Consider the following 25,988-nt stretch of genomic DNA (forward strand, 5'->3'; position numbering starts at 1 on the left):
TCATGGAGTAACTTCATTATAGGCTAGTACCTCTCTCTGTTTTATGTGCAGGCAGAAAACATTTTTAATATCATGCTACCTCTACCGCACCTTGGACTATAATGAACTCTAGGACACTTTTTTAAGAGGCCCAACAAAGGCTAGAACCTTTCACATACGAACTCACCAATGTTCAGAATCCCAGAGAAGTCAAAGCATTAACAGCTGGATTCTGACAACCTTAGTCACTACATGCCTGAGCATTTCTTAGAAACATTCTACCAAGTTTTATTTCCTGGTCAATTTATAACCTTTTCTTTGTCCCAAATAAAGACAATTGCTTGAAAAAACAGTCAAAGTGAATTCTTGATTTTAACCCAACAAAATTTCATCCAAAGCAGGATATAAGAACTGAAGATGATATCCTAATTAATGTTGTGGTTTTGAAAGTTTTTCTTCTTCCATGAAGCAGCAATGTACATCTAGCACTCCTTTCATTTATCAGAATACTGAACTGAATGTATACTTTTTTCTTTCTCCTTTTTAGAACCAGAACATCCTACAGCAATGTGAATGACTTAAAAAAGAAATGATTGGTTGGATTTCAACACACGCACACACACATCCTGGAGTTTAATATGTGCTCACTTGTTTAAGTTGTTGCCTTTGGAATTGTTTACCAATGCAATCTTTTACTTCTACTACCAACCAGTAAGTCACTGACTCCAGGAAAAGCATCATCCAAGGAAGATGCTTCTTCTGATCTTTTGAAATTTTATCCATGTATGTTCAGGTTACTTCTGATAAGTGTTTAGAACAGTCAGTTCTCCACTTCCGTTTGTCTATGATGAACATATATGTCTTGTGTATGTCACTAATCATGCCATTCTAATTGCTAGTTCTGGCAACGGGAGGCAGCAATGTTGAGGCAACAACTGCAACACTTGCAAGAAAATCATCGGTAGAATCTATTCTCCAATAAAATTGCTATTATGATGGAAAATTTCAAACCCACTTGCTATTTTGCATGTCAAAAGTCCTTTGATGAATAGTTCCAAAGAGATCTAAAAACCAAGATGGCAAATTTAAAGCTTTGTGTAAATACAAATGTAAACAAACTGAACAATTAATATACAAACTAAGATCAAAGTATTTCACTGTCTGTGAATGATTTTTGAGATGAACGCATGTCATATTTTTCCTCTAAAGTTGAAATATGAGTTGAAAAGCTGGTAGCTATTATCTAGAAGTTTCATTTTTCATTGTATCAATATGACGATATGTGTGCACATATTGAAATCTTTTGTGTAATATTTCAATTTTGCTATTGAAGAGATTAATGAATTAATAGTAATTTAGTTCACATAAAAGAAAACCACCAAGAGAAAAAAAAAAAACAAAACAAAGAGGAGGAAAACCCATCAAGATCTACATTGCTTATTATTATTTATTTATTTATTCATTTTTGTTTAATATTTCAATGTTGCTCTTGAAGAGATTAATGAATTAATGGTCATTTAGTTCACATAAAAGCAAACCACCAAGAGAAAAAAAAAAAAAAAAACAAAAAGAAGAGGAAAACCCATGAAGAACTATATGGCTTATTATTTATTTATTTATGAGAAACAAACATTTTATTAGCATAGAATAAGTAAATGCAGAGAAGGATGTGAAATCCTTTTCCTAGACACAACCATCACATAACTTTGATCAAAAGTGAGAAAAACTATCTAATTTAGATTTCAATGAAAATGCATAATTAGAAGTGGTCACAAACATGAACTCAAAAGCTTAAGGGGTAGAAAATCCCCTACAAAATGAATCAATTGATTGACTCCAAAATAATCTTAACACTTTGTAACTTGTTTGAACAAGATCTTGATAAGAAAATGGTGTCATCAGAAAATATAGATGAGTCATCTTGTTCTACCTTCACCCACTAAGAAGCCCTTAAATCGACCACACTGCATTGTTATCAACATCAATTTTTCTCAACATGTTTGCCACAATGATAAAAAGAAATGGAGAAAAAGAATCACCCTATCTTAAACTACTTGAAAGTTTAATCCATTCTTTAGCACACCCGTTTATTAGCACTTTTAGAGATGACAAGTATTCATGAATTGAAGATCTCCATTTCTATTTGAAGCCTTTTCTTTTTAAAGCATGATCTAGAAACTCCTAATCCACGTGATCATAAGTTTTTTAAAATAAAACTTAATCACATTCCCCATTTCTCCCACACATCCTTCTCATATACCACTTCATTAGCTACTAATACCACATCCAAAATTTGTCTACCCTTAATAATGGCTCCCTGTGAGAGATGAACAATCTTAAGCAACACACACAATTGCTCATAACACTTTTAGCCATTATCTAATTTGTTGGTTTGACTTTTTTTTTTGGATGATAAACAATAATATAATATATTAAGGTAAGTAATAATAATTACAAAAGAAGGATGAGGAATCCTCCAAAATAACTATACAAAAAATACGTACGAACCTCCAAAGTGCTAAGTAAATCTATACAACTATGAAATGCCACAACCCATATGGGAATATACAAAAGTAATCAGTCTTTGCTAGCCCACACCGTTAGACCTATGCACTGACATCCAAACAAGTTGAATTATATCAAGGAGAATACCCTTAAAAGTTATTGTACAAAAGGCCTAAAAGGAGGCTAAAAAATGAATGATGTCCCAAAGACCCTCTGAAGTTTTCGCTTTATCCCAAAAGATCTTAGTGTTTTTTTCCCGCCACACAACCCATATCAAAGCAAGATAAGTGAATTGCCACAATACCTTGCCTCTAAAGGTACCTCCCAACCCTTTATACGAGATGGTTATCATGTCACATATACTCCAAGGAGGAACCTAGTCCAAATGAGTCAATCTGAATAGTTTATGTCATATCCTTAAAGTGAAAGGACAATGTAAAAAACATGATCTACCTTTTTACCCCTCTCCATACACAACAAACACACATCAGGATCGAGGGCTTTATAGAGTTTTCTCATTTGTAGCATGTCATTAGTGTTTATCTTCTTGTCTGCCACTAACCAAGCAAAGGACTTGACCTTAAATGGGGCTTGTGATTTTCAAACAAAATCAGTTGGGAATAATAGAGTTGGGTTAATAAGGTCGGGTCAGTATGTTGGTGTGACTCTTTTTAACCTCTTATACTCTTATTTATAATTCCATTATCAAGAAATTTAACAAATACTTGTAGTAAGTCCTCTTTTGTTGTGTCTCAACATTCTTGATACAAAGCTAAACAAAACCAGCTAGGCTTAGGGCATTTTCCTTGTTCATATAAAAATAAAAAACTCTCATATTTCCTTTTTTTGAAAAACGGTGCTCCAAACCACTAGCACTCTCCTATAAGATAGGGATCACTCTAAACCATCTATTCTCCATGAATCGTCATCTAATCTAATATAAAGTTTGCTAAAGAATCTCAAAATGTCCTTGGAAATGCTAGCTTGGTTACTTCGCTTTGCTTTATTCTCATCCACAATGGATTTAATGAACTTCTTTTTCCTTCCATTAGCTATTCAATGAAAGAACTTCAATTTATAGCTCTCCCTACCCTCCTCCATGCCCCTCCCACCCCCGTTTCCCCTTCGTAGCCCACTTTACTCTAGATATCAGCCTCTAATGAACCTCTTCCTTTAACAACAACTCTTTTGACTTCATTTTCTTGGTAGCCCTTTAGGATGCTAATTTATCAATTAGAGGCCTCGCCCCTACTTGATAATCTACTATGGCTATATCCTTCATTATTGAATCCTTCCTCTCTCTTGTATTTCCAAAAGTAGAATTATTCCATATTTTCAATTTTGTTGTAATGCCTTAGTATGATCTTTTGACCTTCTCATTTGAAAAATATGCAACTTTCTCCACCATAGAATTATGCTTTCTTTGAAATCTAGATGCCTTACCCACATATTCTCAAACCTAAAAGCAATCAATCCCCACCAATAGGGATTGTTATCTTGAAGATTATAGGTGAAATTAATATCCCAATATGAAGAGAATAAGAATCTAACCTTATAAATAGAGGAATTTACAAGTTTGACCAAGTAAATGACACATTTTTGAGAGGGGGATCAACTAGTTTACACTCTATGATTATGCTATCAAATTCTTTCATACTTTTGGAAATCCCTATGCCTTTTGACTTTTTTGTAGCCCTTCTAATGACATGAAAATCACCCCCAACACACCATCTCAAAAAAGTTAGCCCTTATTGATCACATTACTCATCCTAGAACTCTTTCCCAAGAGTAAGATCATTTGGAGCATAAATTGAAGACAACCAAAAGACTTGCACTTTGATGATAATTTAATTGAACAAAAAAGGACCCTATCACCACCTCAATGCATGATAGTATCCTAGAGTTCAAATTATCAAAATGCCTCCCAAAGCCTTAATAGTCAAGATCTCCACCCACTTTCTATATCTAGTCATCCAAATGCTATGCACCAAATTCCTATCACACACTTCTTTTTTCATCTCTAGTAATGTGACAACATCCCGTGTTTCCTTGCCCAAGAGATTTTTTGTCACCCTTCAGAAATGAAGGTCGTACTGTACTACTGTGGGAGGTGAACCTCCACAGCCAGTAACATCAGAATTCCCAAATTCTTTTATTTCTAGCTCGTGGCTATTGCTCTCATATTGTACCCTCTGTTGATCTTTTTCTGCATAGTCACCATTTTCCATAGGCAAGCTGAATCTAAATAATGGGCCTTTCTCCTATGAATTTTGAAATATGTACCCATTCCCTATTGAGATTCAGTTGATAGGCACCATAACTCTCATTATAAAACTTGAATCTTCCAAGGATGAGTCACTCCCACTTTCATTTGGGCAAATCCTTTTTCTTTTTTACTGTAATTGTTTGATATAGATGTTCTGAAGTAAATAATAACAGTGAATAAGGAAAGGAATGATACTTTTTTTTTTCTTCTTTTCCCTTTTATTACTTACCCTGAACCTCCCACATTCCCACTTCAAACCCTTGCCACTTGAGGCAACTTTCAAGAGCTAATTTTTGAATAAGGAGCATTACTTTTTTCCCCCCTTCTTTTTCCCTTTATTACTTACCCTGAACCTCTCTCATTCCACTCCAAACCCTTGCCACTTGAGACAACCCTCAAGAGCTAATTTTTGTCATATTTTAAGAAATATTTATATTTCTACTCTTATTTATTTATGTAATGGGTTCGGTTTTTAAAATGCTTGAGGTGCATGACACAACCTCAAAGAAAAAGTGGACCACCTAGATATTTAAAACTCTCAAACCCACAGAAATGTAGAGAGCCATTTTCTTTATAGCAGATACATTTTCACGAAGGGAAAATGTTTAATTTCAGGCTAAACCAGAGCCAAATACCATTCAGAAAGGGCTGCTAGCAATACTGTGTCCTAATAGTGTGATAGTTATACTATAAACACTCAATAGTACTGAGACATTATAATACAAGGAGAATAAAATATTAAAACAACTTCTCACCTACACTAGCTAACTTCAGAGAAAATAGAGAATTGACAAAGCATGAGGTTGTAAAATGATGGGCGAAGAGCCATCAATAAAAGAACAGAAATTTTGAACACTATAGTGGTTTAGTGTGTAAAAGATGTAATCGTTGGAAGAAATGGTCTCTTGTATTCCATAGAGGTGCCTTACTAGTGACACACAAGTCAATGATAGAGAATGTTTTAGCAAGATAATGCTTCCTATATTTTTACTTCACAAATACAGGCAAATGATGGGCGAAGAGCTTTCTGGTTTGAGTGTCAAAGATTTGCAGAATTTGGAGAACCAATTGGAAATGAGTCTTCGAGGTGTCCGTATGAAAAAGGTTTGAGACCCTCATTCCCTATCCAATCCTTATTCTTTCTCTTATACAATACAAAGGATTTGCATGGTCTCTAACTTATTGTTAACTTTCATAGGACCAAATTTTAATTGATGAAATACAGGAACTAAACCAAAAGGTGAACCCTGAATACAGAGACTCCCGACTGTGCCTTCTTTGGTTTTGTTGCAATATCTAAATCTCACTGGCTTTGTTGCAGGGAAACCTTCTTCACAACGAAAATGTGGAATTGTATAAGAAGGTAAACTTAATTCGTCAAGAAAACATGGAATTATATAAGAAGGTATTTATATAGACAATTAATATGACCTTCAAATATCCTTTAAAACACAAATGTACCCATTTTCAATCTTTAAAACCTATGTCAAACCATGAGCTGTTTTATACTCAACCTCAGCAGAAAAATTTCACATCCCAGGTTTATGGAACAAGGGAAGTGAATGGAACAAACAGAAATGCCTTCACAAATGGTTTAAGCATTGGAGAGGACTTGCATGTGCCCATCCATCTCCAGCTTTGCCAGCCACAGCAACAAAACTATGAGACGACACCAGCAAGAGCTACAAAACTGGGGTAATTTTTTCTCCATGCAACTAAATATTTCATTCAAAGATACCCCAAGTATTTTGTCAGAATATTGATCCCAAACTTTTCCCTTTGAAATTGCAGCAGACTACAACTGCAATAGCAAAGAAGATGGATCGTTTATGGAAGGATGTTAACAAACTCCTATCAACAAAATGCTTCATGATGATAAAGTTATGCTACTCTTAGTGAGACTTGGTGATCTAGAAACCATCCATCACAAAGATTTCAGTTTGACATGATCAATGAGACAAATTTTAGCAGTGTGAGATGATAAAGAAACATTTACCTTTGTAAAGCCTAATATCAGATGAAATAAAGAAAAAAAAAAAAAGAAAAAAAAAAAAAACAAACAAACCGCATGTGCAATAGTAAGATTTGCCTTTTAAGGTAACTTGTGTTCTTTTCCTATGACGATAATTAGAAAAGAGATCTAGTCAGTTATCTTGCTATCACAAAATAGAAATACCAACATGCATCTTGTTCATATGAGAATAATGTAGAGAAAAAAAACAATGAGTTAACATCTTAAGATACTTGAGAAACTGAACTGCAATTCTGTAGCAGGAACAGGAATGGTTTTGATATCAAACCTATATTAAAGTTACTGATTTCTTCATATTTTACTTTGTATAAATCTACTGTATACGCAGACACAAACTTAAACAAAAACAAATGCATTTACTAAGATGGTAAACCATACATACTTATCAAAAAAGATGGTAAACCATATATAAATTGTAGTATCCCTATGTCTAGATTGAGGGTTGTCTATGTGTAGTACACTAACACAACTCATGTCCATGTCCACAAAACATATTCAAAAAAGATTTTTTAACTCTTAAATCAGAATAATAGTATTGTTACCTTATGTCAATAAACAAAGAAAATTATAGTTGGATTTCAACCTTCAACTAAGGACAATGTAAAATTGACCACCTTATTTTCTCCAATTCAGTATTCCATGGACAAACTCAATTTTCATGATCTGTATTAAAATAATAAGGTTTGTGGATGTGTAAGAATAAGGGTCACCTATTCATACATGACAAGCACAATAATATAAAAATACAGAAAGGAAATAGTGAACCAAAAAAAAAAAAGGAAGAAGGGACACATTAAATCTGCACCTAGAGACGTGTGAAGATATGGCAGTTTGAAAAAACAAAATAAAAAAAATTGACTAATACATATCTTCATCTCATGATTCAAAAAGCAGCTCCTCAGTATAACTGGAACAAAAACTAGATGACTTCATTTTTTTCTTTTTCTTATTTTTTATTATTATTATTATTTTATATAAACAATCAGAGCATCTATTAAAGAGCGCTAAACTAAGGGCAGCACCCTATGCATAGTGGTAGTTTACAAAAAGCTTCAAAACAAGCACACCAAAAGGCATATACATAAAGCAGTCTTCAGAAAAATGAAACCATCCATAATTAAGGCTATCTAAGAAATCCATGGTTAAGGCTGCAAAAAGCCATCTGAAAATCATCTCAGTTTTCAGCAAGCCACAATCAAAATCAATGAGTATGGAACAGTTTAAATTCAAAAAGGTAATTTCACTTCAATGTTTCATTTGTATGAAAGAAATCCAAAGCAAGTGCATTTTAGAGGATGTCATAATCTCTAAGCAGAAGCCAAAGGACCAAAATCAAATCCAACCTGGCAACGAAACCTCCATCCACCTAGATTGCACACAGAAAATCCCCAAGAAGTGGTGCGGTAATGGTTTTTGTTGGTTTACTTAAACATTACAACCCCTTCTGATGACCCACAGCCATAGTCATGAATTCCAGTTGTTCCATCCACTTCCAGGTTTAAATATATATATTTCTGATAGGTAAAAAAGAAAGAAAAAAAAAAAGAATGCATTAAAAAGCGTCAAAAAGAGCACACCAAAGCACACAAAACGTATACAACTTCCATTTTTAAGAGTTGAGCAACTAACAATTCAAACACTAACCAAACATTTATTATTTACGATGGAAGATCCACAGTTGGAATAAAAGTGCCCACTGTTCAAAGTTGAAAACTGAGCATGCAACCAATTTTTGAAAGCTACATAGGAACTCGCAAGACAGAGTATAGTTTTCATCCCCACAAAAGCCAAGATGGTGCTGATGACAAGCTTAGGAATAAAACTGATATAAAAAACAAATTCAAATTTTAATTTGAAAAGAGAGATCTTGAATATGAACACTAAGCGTCAAAGACCTCTGCAAGTACCCAACTTTTTATGTAGGTAGCGTGCAAATAAAAAGTTGTGCCCAGGAAAAACTGAAACTACAGCATATTAAAAGTAGGTAATCAAACAACTTTGAAACTTGTTATATCACATTAGTATAGAGCATGATTTCTTCAAGGGAGCAAAGGAAAAAATGTCAGTTCAGATAATAAAAAAATGATCCAGATGCGTTTTTCATTAGCAATCACTTAAATGGGGGCTTATCTCATGGGTGATTGATTGCAAATTGACAACTTCCCAAGCCTAGTCATAGTGCTTGTTTGAGAACTTAAACTATGCTTTGAGTTCAAGTTTCAGATGCAATCACTCCTTATCATGGGAAAAAAACGCTGGAAAGCCCATATCATTGGCAAATTGGCAAAGAATTTTGACAACAATTTGCAAAATTGGCAACTTGAGAGGGCCAAAACATCAAATGTTTGAAAAACAGAAGCATATGGTTCACAAAATCATGATCATTGTAAACTTGGCAATAATTTGAGGACCAATTTCCAAGAAGATAATATGGTTTGTGCAGTGTGTGGTGGGGGCTGTAAGGGGCAAGAGCAAAACGATGCATGTTGTAGAAACAGGCATATACTGTCACAGTGGTACTTTTTATAAAAAGTAGAAATATTAATTATAATAATACAGGCATTCTGCAGAAAATTTAGGAATTATCCAGTATAATTTTGTTTATGGGCTAAACTAAGAAAGGAATCATCTATACCTCAGACACAAATGTCAGGTAAAATTGAGGACTCTGAGGAAACACAAATTAGAATGTATCACATCCAATGAAGGGTACTGAGTCCCATATCGGCCCTCTGAAAATTCTAAGCCTGCTATCAAGTTTTGAAATCAATAATCAGAAAACTAGAAGGTTCTCAAAGCAATATCATTGACAAACTGGAGGAGTTTCATGCCTATATTTGAATGGTGCAAGCCTCAGAAGTCAGAAGAGAGAGCAAGTGTGGTGTTCTGTTTTTTTTTTTTTTTTTTTTTTTAATAAAAATAAAAAGGGAAAGAAAGGGATACATAGATATTTGACTCAACCTATAGTAGCAAAGAAGGGGGAAATGGTTGTCCTGCTTCAATGTGGATCAAGCAACTTAAAAAAGACTGTTGATATCATCTAAAAAGGGTCTAAGGGGTTATTATAAGCTATATATGGTGATAACTAATAGAGTTCATGTAAGCTATCTCAGTAGCTAGTTTAAAAGAATTATCTAAATACATGACATGTTAAGAGCTAATTTGGCTATAATGAACAGAAAGTCATATAGCGCAATAAGATCTCTTCAAGTCATTGTTTCCTGTCCCCTAAAGAAAGTGAAATTTCATGTACTGCCATGTACATTAGCCACTCATTTCAAAGGAGCATCTTGTACTTTAGGACTAGCCAATTTGGGTTTCTTATGAGCAAGTAAGCATCTTTGCATGGATATAAATACCTACAGCAGATGCAGACCTGAATTTTGATGGATAATTGACTGCTCACTGAAATAGTATCTTCCCATACATATCCTGCCTTAATGAGAGAATTTGCAGTACTTTTAATCAAGACCCCACATATGATCCCAACTCTCTGATGGTTTTCCCAGTCAGATGACTTCCTCCCATAGACAAGAAAAAAAGGGATTATAGGCCTGTCAGGAATAGCTCTGTGTCTTTGGCTGCATCAAGAAATTGAAGTTGAAACCAAAGCTACTTCAAAGTGCAATATTGATATTCTAAAAGTCTTATTGAACATGATTGAATTTCCATATGAGTCAAAATAGAGCTTTTATGAAAAGCAACATTTCCTGGCTTTCATATTGAACTCTTTTTGAAGTCTTTTTTCAACAAAATTATTCAAATAGGTATTGGAGTTCTTGTTGAACTAAAGCAAAGTGCTTTGGCTTCGAAGAAGTCAATCCAAACAGGACCTATGTAGTTAACCAAAAGCACTTAAAAGCAAACTACGTTTAGTATGTGAATGAATTCTTTTGATTAGTATGTGAATGAATTCTCATAATAAGAATCTCATGTTGGACAAATTTTCATAGGAAAAAAAAAAGGATGTTTTCCTTTCAAAATCATGTTGTGTAGTGCATTTAGTGATGAATGGTAAAAAACAAGGAAATTCAAGCACAGATAAGGAAGGCTTAGTAGGATCCGTTTGTGACTTATGTTGGCAATAACAATTGAACACACTCATTAAACAACATGAACAAGCTTTTTTCCTTAAATTTTAGAAATAGTAAGTCAAGTGGTCCTAGTAAGATAATAAGTAGCATGAAAAAACCTTCCTCTTTTCCCAATTTATCTTTATGCCAATAGTGCTTGAAGCCAAATGAAGGCTTTTAAAGTTACACAGAATAAAATTCCAATTTTTTACGTCCATTTTATTGATGCTGTAAATTTTTTGTCTAATAATGGTAATGTCTCATCTTAAGCTTAACCTTAGAGTTTATGGATGATTTTGTTCTTCAAATCTTTATATGTCTAGATTGGTAGAAAAAGGCTTACCTCTTGTTAGGTGGTGAAATTGCTCTAATTCAATCTTCTTACACCCTCATGTTACCTACCTTTTGTCTTTTCCTTTAGAATCCTAATTAATGAAATTGTTAAAATTGAGAAGATCCAATGGGATTTTCTCTAGTGAGGGATAAGAACACTAATAAGGACCACTTGATTAGGTGCTCCTTTTAGATTAGTATTGGTATGGGATGAGGTGGAATGGAGGTTTCGTAGAAGATTGTCAATGTTAAAGAGACAATAGTTCTCTAAAGGGGGAAGACTCGTGTTGATTCAAAGCATTGTATCTGGTATGTTTATTTACTACAAGTGCATTTGGTAGTATTTCTATTTGAAATACTTTTAGTTGAAGTGCTTTCTCTATAAGTGTTTTTGAGAGAATCGCTTATCAAGTATTCTTCCATGAGCCACTATAAGTGATATTTAAAATTTTTAAAAGTACTTTCTAAATTTTCCCAAATACCTTATTTTTCTCCAAAAACACTTTTTTATACTAGAAGTGTTTCCTAAAGCACTACTAGAGGACTTTACATGTCCTTATTTCCAATCCCCATATTGAGGCTTGAGAAGATTTAAAGCGATTTTCTATAGGAAGGTGAGGCTAAAGAGAAAAGGCCACATCTAGTAAGTCTGCATGGATAGTAGTAAAGGGGGCTTGGGTATTAGAAGTCTCTCATCTCTTAATAAGGCCATCTTTGGAAAGTGGAATTGGAGATTTGCTTATGAAGGAGAACTTTTTTGGAAACAAGTCATAGAGGAAAAGTATGGAAAGAAAGGTGGCTCGAATTTCTATGAGGTGAGAGATGGGTATGTGGTTAGAATATGGAAAGCTATCAAGAAGGTGTAAGACCTTTTTAATAGTAGGACTGTTTTTGAAGTAGGCAATGAAATGAGAATCAAGTTGTAAAAGGATGAGTGGGATGGGAAGGAGCCGTTGCATGTATAGTTTCTCTCTTTGTATGCTCTAACTTCGTCCAAAGATACTTGAATTATGGATTTACGAGATGAGATAGGTGCAAAGGATCATTGGAATCCGTGTTTGTCTAGACACTGAAACGATTGAGAATTGGATATTGTTGATACTTTTTTCTTAAGATTACAATTTGCAAGATAACTTGATGAGGAGGGATGTTTTGTTAGGGTGATCTAGAAAGAGTTGAAGAATAAAGTTTTTTTTTGTCAAATTAATCTACTCTATATTGGAGATGGGGAAGACAATTTTTTTTTGGAATGCTACTCCTTTATGCATTTTTTGGACATTGTGGAAGAAAAAAAATCAAAGAGCATTTGAAAATGGGGAGCAATCTAATCAAAAGTTGAAATGTTTGTTTCTAAGTAACTTGTTAGCTTAGGTTTGGATATACATTAATAAAAAAGGCTCAATGCCTTTAATTGATTTTGTAAACTGATTGAGATCATGTTGAGAGAAAGAGAGAGAGAGTTGTTTTTTGTGTTATCTCTTTTGTAGCTTTACCAATTTGTGCCTATTATATTCGTCTTGCATACTTTGGTGGACTAATTTTTTTTGTATATATAATTTTTATTACCTAAAAAAAACAAATACACTAGGTTTGCTCCAAAAATAGGATGCTAGGGGCAGGGCAAGTATCTTCAAAGGGGTTAGTTGGAATAAACCCCCCATTTGTTAAATTTTTTGCCATGTGGGATGGCCTAGATGAGGTGGTATAGGTTGCATTTTGAGCTTTCACTAAAAATGTAACTCCCAACCATCTTTTTATGCCTAGGCTTCAAAAATAAAAAACCTCATCCAATTAAGATAGAATTTTTCACATCAACTTTCTTTTTCTTGCATAATACAAAATACAACTCTTAGATATGTTTATAGGCGTTCACTAAAGAAATACAAGTTCCAACTACACTTTATTACTTATAAACAAAAATCCTCCCATTCATTGTCACTTTCAATGTTACTCTCCATTGGCTAAGATAAAGAATGAATATATCATAATGGGGTTCTTACAAAGTTACAAAGGTTTGAGTAAAGGCAGTTTCTATGATGATGAAAAAAATCACAATTACATCAAATTCACTACTTGATAATAGTGGAAGAGCTAGGTTGCATGAACTCCCTTGTACAAGTGCTCTACAGTAAAGGGACATTTGTTTTTCTTTTTTCAATTGGAGTCTAAATATGTTTGAATTTGTCTCAAATTAGAATAGAAATCATTGCAAATGTGTCATTAACTTAAAATTTCATATCAAAGGTAAAATATTTTAATTATTGTATTCAAACAAATTATTTAAAAATAAGACTTGACTTAAATAAAATGATACTAAAACACCTTAAGATTCAAACAAAAAAAGCAAACAAAGACTAAAGTCCTAAAATATATAAATACATATATACATATACATACACACACACACACACACACACATACATACATATATATATATATATATATGATAGATAGATAGATAGGTGGATAGATGAGAGATATGGGGTGGGGCGAGGTGTGTGTGGTGCGCAAATTAAATTCTTCAATAGTGATAATGAAAGTGAAATAAGAGGGTTTTAGGTTTCAAAAGGTGTGTAGGAAGCTCTTTTCTTCAAAGGTTGTTTTTTTTAGGGTCCTACTTTTGGAGCAAACTTACTAATATTTCATCATATAACTCCCATGTTTGATCATAAAATCACTCATTATGTTGTGAGAAGCCCATGCCATCTCGCTCAATCAAGTCATTATTTGAAGAAAAGGTATCACATAAAATCATTTTCAAAACAAAGTAACTCCAAATAAATAGTTAGCAAAATAGAACTTTTAACAATCCACAATGTGACACCTGCAAAATTCTATCTCATTACCTAACAAACAAAGGTCAATAAATGCCAAAAGTGTGTGAACATTGAACAATAAAGGCACCATATAACCATTCCTCAAGACTCCAAAAAGAACCCTCTCACCTCAACTACCTTATTTGAGTATAGGAACAAATAAGCACAGCAAACCTCTTTTAATCAACCCCACATATTTAAAATGCCTAACTCATGTCAAATTGTACAAGCATTGTCTGTAAAGTCATCCAATATATTTGACCATTCACATGGTAATTAATAGGCCTTGAAATACTCTATTAAAGATTCTAAAATAAACTTTTGAGTAGTTCTTGTAAACTTGCAAGAATTTTGTCTTCCATTTTCTAAATAAAATAACATTAAAGTAAGTAATGTGGAAGACTTTACATTAAAGTATCCAACACTGCCTAGGGAGCAATTGAAGGAAAAAACTAAACACTAAAGTTTAAAGTTTACAAATTAATGTGCTTCCATTACCTTTTCTTTAATAGTTAATTTTTATCTGCCTTTAATTTTTTCACATAAAATCAAAAGCAAACTTCTATCTGCATCTCAATCATCATCACTTAAATCAAGCCTAAACAACAACAGTATACACCATGGATGATTATTTTTTGTGTGCTTCTATCATATTACAAGAACCAAAAGCACACCATAAATTAGATTGCCTTCAACCAGGAATTAGTACATGTTTTCCTCTATCCTTGAAGCATCCAACCAGGAATTAACCATTAAAATTCAGTAGTTGGTAGTTCCTGATGATTTGCTCTCAAATGATAGAGGTAAAAAAAAAAGTGTCCAGGACTTAATATGACGAAATGCATGTAAATTTAAAATTAAAAATGATAATTAAACCATCACTTATCACTTCTGACACAGTACACATCTCAATTAAAATGAGAGAAACCAGTACCACCAACTTAAATAGGTTACAATGATGGCAGCAGTGACGCCATCATGTATTAAAGCAAGCAATACTTCACGCTAACCGAAAAGGAATAATAATAGCAATAATAAACAAAACATCATAATCCTTTAAATAGGTAAATCCTCACCTCACAGGCCTACGCGTCTCCAGATTGAATCAAATCTGTTCTTTATCCAACTCATATCTATAAACACTACAAAACGAAAGAAAAATATAAGGAAGACTGCAAAACGAAAGGAAAATAATATAAGGAAGACTATGCGAAATGCCAAAAAATGCATTAGAACTCTACAACCAAAGGCGGCAGTATCATCATCATGATCGACAAGAGCAACAGTGGAAATGCAGCATAACCGGTTGTTTGGTTACAGAGAAGACAAAAGGAAAATAAAAAGAAAACTTGGATGTGATATGCACGCTATAAGATCTGTAGATTTCTTTTCCTTTACTTTTCCTACAATTTCTCGGCAAACAGGCAGAACATTAGAGGTGGTCTCCGATCGGAAAATTTCCTTTTGCAACATCAAGATTCAAAAGTGCTGAATGCAAACGAAATCGAAACTTCATAACGCAAAAAACAAAACAAAAAAAGACAAAAAGATTACATACAACGAAGGAAACAACATTAAGGAAGAAGCCGCAGAGCACTAGATGAATTTATATAAGCGTATTCACGGGCAACAGTGAAAGAATTGCAGAAGTAAAAGAATTGCAGAAAAAATAGAGAACGACGGAGAAATGATGAACAGAGAGATGTGCTTCATGAAGGGAGACAAGCAGTTTATACCTGGAAATGAATGGACGTTGAGAGGGAAAGAGGAGAGAGAGAGAGGGAGGATGTTATGAAAATATCTGAAACAGGGGTTTATTTTAATAATGAAATGCAGACTGGAGTGGGGGGTGGATGCCCCCACTTGATCTGCAACGTAGTCACTCCCTGCTTTTCTTTATCATTTAAAATTTCTAGGGTTTCGGATTCCCCGAAAGGGCTTTTTCACAGGTTTGGTAACAGCTGCAACTCCACCTTAGCCAGCAGGACATAAGTTAAGATTTAAGAGTGAGTCGGCTTCCTGCTTTTGACTCGGCTTTTTGGCTCAAAATAGACCATGTTTGGTTACTGGGATGAAGCTATGAATCATCTCTCTTTTCAATGTCCAGTTCTTGGATCATTTGAGAAGTTCCAGGGAGGGGATAACTAAGGGAGCATGAGAAGTATGATTCTGTCCCGGGTCAACTTTAGCTGAGGTCACTTTTTTTTCACTATAAATTTCACCTTTGTTGTTGCTCCTTCTAAACAGTCAAATGTCACCTCTGTTATCGTTCCTTTTAAAGAGTCGTATACATAATTATAAGCTCTACAAGTTCAATGTGCCTAATATTGGAGCCAATCGATTTAACACTTTTAAAAATTATTCAAGCATATTTCCAAAAGCCAAAAAACTTATTAGGCCAAGAAAGGAGTTAATTGCTTACCGGTTGCCTGCCACTACAGATTGTGGGGTGGGTGGTGAAGCAGCGGAGGCGGAGTAGTACAAATATACAAATAAACAGATGGGACTGAGTTTTAGAACCGATCATGGTTGGTACTCCAATCCCCGCGTCCAACCACCACCGTTTGGCTTTTATATCAATCTGCCAAGCCGCCTAAGCTCCACTGCCCCCAATTCCACGCCGATTCAAAAGAGTGTATTCCCGCGAGTAGGCAAACCAACCAGTGCACGTGTCGAAACTGGAAACAAACAGGCGTAAAACTCCCAAGGTCGTACGGTAAGACCTGGTGACGTGGTCCCCTGAACAAATGGGAATCGAACACGTAATGAATCCGCTACGATCACATTGATATTAGGTCCTAATAATGTGGTTCCAGGTGAACTGAAATTGAACACGTAGCTGATGCTCTGTCCTTCAGTTTATCTCTTTTAAATCCGTAAGATCTCTTTTTCTATTAGACTTTTGTGGCATCCAGAGAACTCGTTATACTAAAAAAAGGAATTATAATTTCAGAAAGTGTAAATCACCTATCTTCCATAGCCACGTGTCAGCTTTGGAGTTTGGCCTTGTTGTACATTCATAACTCCTAATTAAAAAATGGTACAAGGCGGAGATATTACGAACTCTCGACACTCGGATAGCCAAGATATTTTTCTAGGGTCACAAGAAAAAGTAATGTTTTTTAACAGAAGTGGTATATTTGACAGATAAATATCACGTGCGAATATACTCCAGACGGTGTCAAGTGGCGACCGTTGGAGGGTTTTTTTCTCGGCTAAAGGAGGCGGCAGTCACCCGAAAGATGTTCCCAAGGGGCAAAGCCTTTATCACAGCACATCTCAGGTAGTGGACACCCAGTTCAATGTGTATATATCGTCTGTGCTTGCTTCCTGCTGTTTCTTTGATACCTAGCCCTGTAAGACGTGGAACCTCCGTCTTCTTGCAGCCTCTTGCAGCGAAAAGGAAGGAACTCCACTGTGCCTGGGTTTGAATTTTTCCATTTAGCTCACTTTTCTCCTCTTGGAGCTAAAAGGCCATGCCAGTGAACGTCCTCCGTTTCATTCTTCAAAACATTGTCATTGTACTTTCTTTGTTCAATACCTGGATTGGGTGCTCTATTGTTTTCTCCATTTCCTCCTACAGTCCTACTTTCTCCGTTTTCCTGTACCAAAACGTCATCGTTATATTTCACCGGATCCCCCTTCTCCGAGGAAGGGATATGCTCACTGTTGATAGAAGCACCGTACCGAACATTGTTGAAATCGATAAGAATAGGGTTTCAGTGAAGTGGTAGAACTGTTGAATTGTTGAAATCGATCCTACACAAACATTTTAAATTATACTGCCAAACAGGCTCCTAGTTTTGCAGAATTGTTGCACGTTTGTGTAGGATCGAAGCTATTGGAACTTGGAGAGGTGAAGGTTTTGTGAGTATGATAAGATTCTCCCAATCCAATTCCAGGACTGTAGTCTTCAACAAAACTGTTGTATGTACTTTAAAATTTGAATTGCGTGAAATGCAGGCTGGATAGAAAAATCATATCGGATTCTTGGAATGGGTTGATCCATGGGTATATATGGTGGTGAATGAGAAAACTTGGAGAAACACATCAATACGGAATGAGGCCGGATGGCTTTACTTTTGGTCCTTTGAATCTTTGATGTCTAGATTTCTATAAATGGAGTCCAGTACTGAGAAAAAACCTGGATTGAAGACAATAGTCAGCCAAGAGAACTTGCTGGTTCGTCCCCGCTTCTTGCAAAACAATATGGTTTAACATTCTTCGCCGCCATGTCCTCTGCAAACCGACATCATTTGGACTTTCTGCGTTTATTAGATTCAACTGCTCCAGATCCTAAATGCAACAAAAATAAAAGCAAAACCAAAATTGTACACTATGGACTTTCAATCCCTCCATTTCATCTTCAGCAAAAGACCCCTTTGCCTATTCCCATTTTCATAATCTTTGCGCTAATCATCTCAGTTGTCTCAATATGTTGCATTAACCAACAAAGTCTGGTACGGTAACATAATTCACAACAAAAGGGATAAAAATGTGGTAAAAGTCATTAAAAGAGGATGCATGATTCCAAGTCAGTTTGAAGTTGAACATTGAAACTTCACATACCGTACTTGTTCAATCCTTTGAAATTAAATCATAGGGCACTGCACAAAAGAAGCGGCTGTAAGTGATGTTTATTAGGCCCTTCTCTGAGGCTGCTGGAAACAAAACCCTAGGCGGTTCGGCCCAGCCCATTAGCAGGGCCAATTAGATTCCCACCGCCTATATGGCTATATTACGCCTCAGGCCCTGAACCCCGAGTCTACAAAAAAACAAGAAGACAGGAAAGGGATAAGAAGGGTTTCATTCGTCTCTGGTTTCACTCTTCTCACTTCTCAGAACGCTTAACACAGTAAGCACTCTTTCCCTGCTTTTCTCTCTCTGGATTCAGTTTTTATGTACAGAGCCCATTCAAGTATCTGTTACTTTGTTTCAATCAACACTTTGTCATGAACTTCTGAGTTCAGTTTGACCTCTGTTATAATACGAGTAGGATTGACTATGGATTTGATAGTACCCGTGAGCCAAACCCATGAGGGGCTTTACTCATTGCAGCATGTTCATAGGGAGAACACAACAAAAACCTGTTTGGGGACGAGGGCTAGGTTTCGCTCAAACCTTGTTTTAGGGTACAAAGCTCGCTTTCTTGCTTTATCTGATGGTACAAGCAATGAGTGTAAAAAAATCGGGGGGTCTCGAAACCAGAGGCGAAACCAAGTTTTTGCCGCCCTGAGAGCTGATACATTTAGTTCCAATGACAAATTGCCATATGCTGAGAAAAACCAGCACGTTCATTTGAGTGGTGGAAATTACACATCAAATTCCTCAAGCAGTATTGAGGAACATGAGAGTAATAATCATCTTCGTCGATTGGTTAGAAATGGGGAATTGGAGGATGGGTTTAAATTTCTTGAGAGTATGGTTTATCGGGGTGATATTCCTGATATCATACCGTGCACAAGTTTGATTAGAGGGTTTTGTCGTATTGGTAAGACCAAGAAGGCCACTTGGGTTATGGAAATTCTGGAACAGTCAGGGGCGGTTCCTGATGTTATAACTTACAATGTTTTGATTAGTGGGTATTGCAAGTCAGGGGAGATTGATAATGCTCTACAGGTGCTTGACCGAATGAATGTTGCTCCCGATGTTGTTACATATAATACCATTTTGCGTACTTTGTGTGATAGTGGCAAATTAAAGCAAGCAATGGAAGTTCTTGATCGGCAATTGCAAAAAGAGTGTTATCCTGATGTGATAACATACACCATTTTGATTGAAGCAACTTGCAAGGAAAGCGGCGTTGGGCAGGCAATGAAGCTCTTAGATGAGATGAGGAATAAAGGTAGTAAGCCTGATGTTGTCACTTATAATGTTCTTATTAATGGGATTTGCAAGGAAGGGAGGTTGGATGAAGCAATCAAATTCTTGAATAATATGCCATCGTATGGTTGCCAACCTAATGTGATTACCCATAATATCATTTTGCGGAGTATGTGTAGTACGGGAAGGTGGATGGATGCCGAGAAACTCTTATCTGACATGCTTCGAAAAGGATGTTCTCCTAGTGTTGTCACCTTCAATATCTTGATTAACTTCTTGTGTCGGCAGGGACTATTGGGCAGGGCGATTGACATTTTGGAGAAAATGCCTATGCATGGATGCACTCCTAATTCATTGAGCTATAATCCATTGCTTCATGGGTTTTGCAAAGAAAAGAAGATGGATAGAGCAATTGAATATCTGGACATAATGGTGTCTCGGGGGTGTTATCCAGATATTGTGACCTATAATACTTTGCTCACTGCTTTATGCAAAGATGGGAAGGTTGATGTTGCAGTTGAGATTCTTAATCAGTTAAGTAGCAAAGGTTGTTCTCCTGTTTTAATAACTTATAATACAGTTATTGATGGGCTTTCAAAGGTGGGGAAAACGGAACGAGCCATAAAGTTGTTGGATGAGATGCGCAGGAAGGGTCTCAAACCTGATATAATTACCTACTCTTCGCTTGTCTCAGGGCTTAGTAGAGAAGGAAAGGTTGATGAAGCCATTAAGTTTTTTCATGACTTGGAAGGATTAGGTATCAGGCCCAACGCAATCACCTATAATTCTATCATGTTGGGACTGTGCAAGTCTCGGCAAACTGATCGGGCCATTGACTTCTTGGCTTATATGATATCCAAGCGATGTAAACCCACTGAAGCTACATACACCATTCTCATTGAAGGTATTGCATATGAAGGTTTAGCCAAGGAAGCTCTGGACTTGTTGAATGAGCTGTGCTCCAGGGGACTTGTGAAGAAAAGCTCAGCAGAACAGGTGGCAGTCAAAATGTAACCTGGAGTACATGCCAGCTTTTACTCTTGGACGAGTAGTCTCTGGTAAATTATGCCCTTGGATTTGGCTTGTCTTGATTTCTTTCCCAATCATTTCCTAGATGTCGGATTATTATTATTTTTAATTTTCTTTTTGCAGCAAGCAAGATCCAAGGTTAATTTTGTTAGATAACAACCCACATAATGTAGCCTTTTCCTTACTATGTTTGGTTTCAGGTTATATTTGGTACTCTCGTGAATTTTTTTTTACTTGGTTGTCACGCTTTAATCTACATACGGATACCCATTCGTACTTGCCTTGTTCTATTACCTTGCAGTCAGTGTGATGGTTATTTCCTTTACCACAACAAAATTTCATAAGGCAATGGTTGCTGAAATGGTTTTTTGTCTCACATTGTAACGACTTATATTTCAATTAAAAAAAAAAAAAGAGGAATAAGAACCTATATTACCTCCTCTTTTTCTTTTTAAGGGAAGTGCTTCATTAGTTTACCTTAAGCCACCATACAATTAGGGGTTTAACCATGATTTTGAATGATATCATATACTGAGGGATCCATTGCCTTTGTTACATGGTATTGAACTAATGTTGCGTGCCAGTGTTAGGCGAAATTGTTAACATTTTGACGAAAACAAGTGGGGTGATTCAGAGAAGTTTCAAAGGCAGATTGTCATACCAGATGGACGATTTGGCTTTGCCTCTAGAATTTGTTTATGATTGAACCGACCAATTGGTGCCATATAGCTGAGTGTTAGATGGGGCTCATGCCGCCTACCGTTCAAACAGATTATTCTGGTGATACCATCAAACGGGCCAATGTTGTTTAGCGAGAAATTTCAGGCTGCTGAGTTCTACTTGTATAACAAATTGCCTTCTCTCTTGCCTTTTCAGTTTGTCATTTCAACATGAAACATTGTTTGTCACCTATATTGGACTATAAAGTTATGGGTTTATCAATTGGCCATTCAAGCTTATAAACAGGCTGACAGTTCTCAATCAGATTGCTTGTGCCTGTGCCAATTGCCAAATGACAACCATGCACTAAAAGATCTGGCTGCTAAAGGAAAAAAGCATCCATCTCTACTGCTTCACTCTATAACTCGTTTTAATGGGTTAAATACCAAAAGAATTTGAGCGTGCTAAGCTTGACTCTGCTTTTTCAAATAAACATAGTCTGATTCCATCAGCATCATCAATCATTTTTGCCTTCGGCCTTCCCATCACCATAGATCGAGTCAACGTGGGGTTCCACATCTACCTTCTTCCCCAGTGGCCGTGTATTCTGCTGTTGTATATGGTCCATTGCGGAGGAAATGTTATTCGTGGGTACAACCTCCTATGGGCATCCAGATGGACTGATGATCCTCTACAGTCCTCTTGAAATTGCGCCACTTGCCAAAATTGGTAGATGAAGGGTCGGGTGTGATATGGACCATACTATCTTCCCGTTATCCCAAAAAAAAAAAGTGAAAACAAATACAAAAACTATCATCAAAGAAAAAGGAGGAAAAAGAACCTCGAGTCAGACAACCCAACGGCGACTGAAATCAATGTAGAATAAAGTGACAAGTGCCTGCCTCAAGTGATGAGCCAGATGAATCACACATCTTTGAACACCCACAACCAAACGCGTATTGAGATCACTTGTTCTATCCATACAAGCAATTGAATGGTACCAATAATACATCATCACAGTTCTACTCTTCATATAAACTGCCAAAATTCCAGCGCCTACTCAAAACAAATCCGTCTCTTTCCCTCTCTACAAGCTTTACGCTCATCCTAGAGAATCAACCAAACCAAACCCCACTAAGTTTTTCTTTTCCATTTTTTTTCTTTTTATTTTTCCTGAATGTTAAATTCAAGAGCATTTTTAAAACTTCTTAACTAATGCTTTCCATCCACCACCGGCCTTCCATGTGTTTTTCTTACATAATCTACATCTTTTCTTTATTACACAATGCATAATCATTGTCACCTTACATAAAAATAACTTATCATTTTCCCTACCAAGGCATGCTTCATGAGTCATGACCATCCCCACATATACCTTCACGGCATCAGTATAAGTTTCTAAATTTTGTTGTAATATTTTTGTTAGTGGAACACTCTACTACATTTAAATTTAACTTCTTGTGCTAATGGAAATTCTTATATAAATTTCTTGTAGTAGTCAAAGATGTCATTTGTTGGTATAGTAATACAAAGAAGAAAATTACACAAAAGACCAATGTTTTCAGAACCGGACCGGTCATTGAACCGAAAAAGTTACCGGTTCACGGTTCACTGGTCGAACCGGTGGTCGAACCGCGGTCGAACCGGTGATGTCATAAATATATAATTTATATTTTATTAAAATTAAAAATAATTTTAAAAAATTTATATAATATTAAAATTATAGCATTTCATTTTTTTGTATGTGATATATCTATTAAATGATAAACATAAATAGAAATGTATTAATATATCCAATGTATAATATTTACATATGATAAGCAAATTATAGCATTTAATTTTATCTATATATCTATGCATTTTATTATTTGAAAATTTTAAAAATATTATATCAATTAATTTATATTATTTTCATATTTATTGTTAATAATGATTATAAAAATAAACATGAATATAAATATTTATATTTGCTTAAATCATAAATGTTTTATTTTATAAAAATTACCAAAGAGCTTAATATAAAATATTGTTTCACATAAAAACCAAAGGAGTTGTGTAGCCTGATGGTGGGCTGCTTCTTTTGTAAAACTGGGATCCGAGGTTCAAATCCTCACAATGCATCACTTCCATTTGTTATTCTTTATTTCTTTAAAACCACATCCCACATCGGAAACTCACAAATTTAATGAGTTGATTGAGCTCTATAAATAACCCACACAGGCCACAGCTTATTGAAGTTTACAATCTGCTCAATGGGCTGCCAATTGGGCTGCCTGATGAGGAGAAGATTGTAGGCCCAGACAAGGCCCAAGTGTATTTTGGACATCCTTAAGGTGTGACCGGTTCACAGAAAACCGGACGGTTCGTCCGGTTTGACGGTTCAACCGACGGTTCGTCCGGTTCATAACCGGTTCGAAGCCCCTTACGGTTCAAAGGCTGAACCGGACCGGATCAGTGTCCGGTCGACGGTTGAACCGGTTGGACCGGCCGGTCCGGTCCGGTTTTTAAAACATTGCAAAAGACATACATGGCCATGGCCCGGGTTTGAATGTGGTTTGACTTCTTATATTCATTTTTAAGTATTAATATCATAGAGAATATTATAAAGGGAATATAGTATCTTCTATTTTTTCTCACATCTTTATCTATTTAGTTAAACTTTACAAGCATCTCTATTTCATAATTTTTTTCTTTTACGCTACCTCAAATATTTCAACATATTCTTAATAACTTTCCCATCCTATAATATATCTATTTTTATTATCTTCTGCCATTCAACATATGCGTGAATTTTCATATTATTTCAATAACAACAATTTTTACAAATTATATGGTAATCTCTAAATTAGTTCAAAATATAATTAGTACTATTTCTCTTGTCATCCTTTATATGTCCCAATGAACCCAGTTGAATGACAATCGTATCATACTATAATGCACTCTAAAGATTCCCTTGGCAAATCACAATTAAGCCAAAACGACAAAGCTGAATTCATTCCCTCATCCCGGAGGCTCCTGTTCTTCTTTTTTTTTTTGCCCCTTTCTTTTCTTTTGTACGTATACTATGGCATCTTCTCTACCACACACTCAAAATCCTTAACGAGAGAGGGAGAGAGACCTCAGAAACATTTCTTCATCTATCAGGTATTGTCATATTGATGGATCCCAAAAAACCAGGTGATGAAGAAGAAGGGGGGTTGCTATCGTGCTGGGGTAATCTTAAGCTGAAGTTTCCATGCAACAAAGGAAGAAGGAACACTCAGACAAGGCACAGACGTGTAGGTTGGAAAATAATGGAAGCTTTCAAGCCCAAAAGACCCAAACCGTTTAGTAGTTTCAGGTACGACCCTTTAAGCTATGCTCAAAACTTTGATGATGGCTGTTGGGATGAGGATTGTGAGGGTTCTTCCAATCGCGGCTTCTCTGCTAGATTTGCTGTCCCTTCGTCAAAACCTCTTGGAGATTAATGGTTAATATATGCTGTTTTAAAGATCTTATTGGGAATCTTGTAAACTTGTTACGTTGTGGGAAATACGTATACGTGTTGAATGGATTTATATTTCTATATTCTCACATGCCATTCTCAGATAAGTTCTAATCACGAGGAATTCCTTTGCTACTTTATATTATTTTAAAGAAAAGAAAAAGGAAATCTTTTATACTTGTGCCAGTATTGGGTATCATTAGCCTGTTCGAGTTCTTGGTTTCGCGTCCAAAAATATCAAGGATTGTGAGTTCATGATTCTTTAAGTCATAATTTTATTCGAAATTAAGCTGATCACTTACAGCGTTCAGTTTCCTTTTTCTTCTCCATATCCATGCTTCATAGTAAACCTATATATGTGTGCTTCCTATGAGCACGAGACCCTAAAAAGGTGGGATTCTCAAAGCTTCATTATTGATCACAGAAGTAAAGAGAGGCGTAGGTTTTAGGCTGAGAGAGAGAGAGAGAGAGAGAGAGGGAGTGAGAAAACCCAAGCTCTAACTTGAAAAAAATAGAATTGTGATAGGTATAGGCAGCTGTCTGAACTCTGAAGTGTACCTCACTGCACTTTCTAAGATACTGGTTGATCATGTGGACCAAGCAGTACTCTATTAAAGATGTGCAGTTGGGGTTTCTGGTTCTTGTTTGGTGTAGGGTGAATCCATTTGATTATTGCTCTGCAAAAGCTGTTGTACGTAGCTAGTTTATGTTCCCTGACGTCTCAATATATCACTTCTCGTTCCCCACTCATGCCTTAGAAAACTTACTAGATTATTTTAAGTTATGATTAAACTATTATTAACACCGAAATTATAATTTAATATTGCTTTAAGAGTTATAAGGTTGATTCGTCAAATAAATTTGAAGCATGTGACAAAGTATTTTTATTTGAAGTGTTTGTAACGTAAGCATTCTTCCTACCATATAACAATTTTCGATCTTTTAAATTTTGTTAAATATATTATTTTTTTTTTAAAATCTATATTTT

General features: G+C 35.6%; 2 protein-coding genes and 1 long non-coding RNA gene across 3 annotated transcripts; 2 read left to right on the forward strand and 1 right to left on the reverse strand.

Moving 5' to 3' along the window:
- Positions 1 to 760: 760 nt before the first annotated feature.
- LOC100253898 (MADS-box transcription factor 27) lies at positions 761 to 6,167 on the forward strand. Its single transcript, XM_059734279.1, has 5 exons — positions 761 to 772; positions 879 to 940; positions 5,755 to 5,854; positions 5,949 to 5,990; positions 6,072 to 6,167. Exons 1-5 carry the CDS (start codon positions 761 to 763, stop codon positions 6,165 to 6,167), a joined length of 312 nt encoding a protein of 103 aa, XP_059590262.1.
- Positions 6,168 to 6,234: 67 nt separating this feature from the next.
- On the reverse strand, positions 6,235 to 16,248 carry LOC104882504 (uncharacterized). Its single transcript, XR_009464986.1, has 4 exons — positions 15,741 to 16,248; positions 15,081 to 15,146; positions 8,126 to 8,296; positions 6,235 to 6,551 (listed from the first exon to the last, which is right to left on the reverse strand). It is a non-coding gene; the product is annotated as an uncharacterized LOC104882504 (long non-coding RNA).
- Positions 16,249 to 17,092: 844 nt separating this feature from the next.
- Positions 17,093 to 21,144, forward strand: LOC100267729 (pentatricopeptide repeat-containing protein At1g09900). The gene has a single exon (XM_002285575.4). It carries the CDS (start codon positions 19,009 to 19,011, stop codon positions 20,839 to 20,841), a length of 1,833 nt encoding a protein of 610 aa, XP_002285611.1. The 5' UTR covers positions 17,093 to 19,008; the 3' UTR covers positions 20,842 to 21,144.
- Positions 21,145 to 25,988: the final 4,844 nt, after the last annotated feature.

The sequence above is a fragment of the Vitis vinifera genome, chromosome 18 (genome assembly GCF_030704535.1).
Source record: "Vitis vinifera cultivar Pinot Noir 40024 chromosome 18, ASM3070453v1".
NCBI lineage: Eukaryota > Viridiplantae > Streptophyta > Magnoliopsida > Vitales > Vitaceae > Vitis > Vitis vinifera.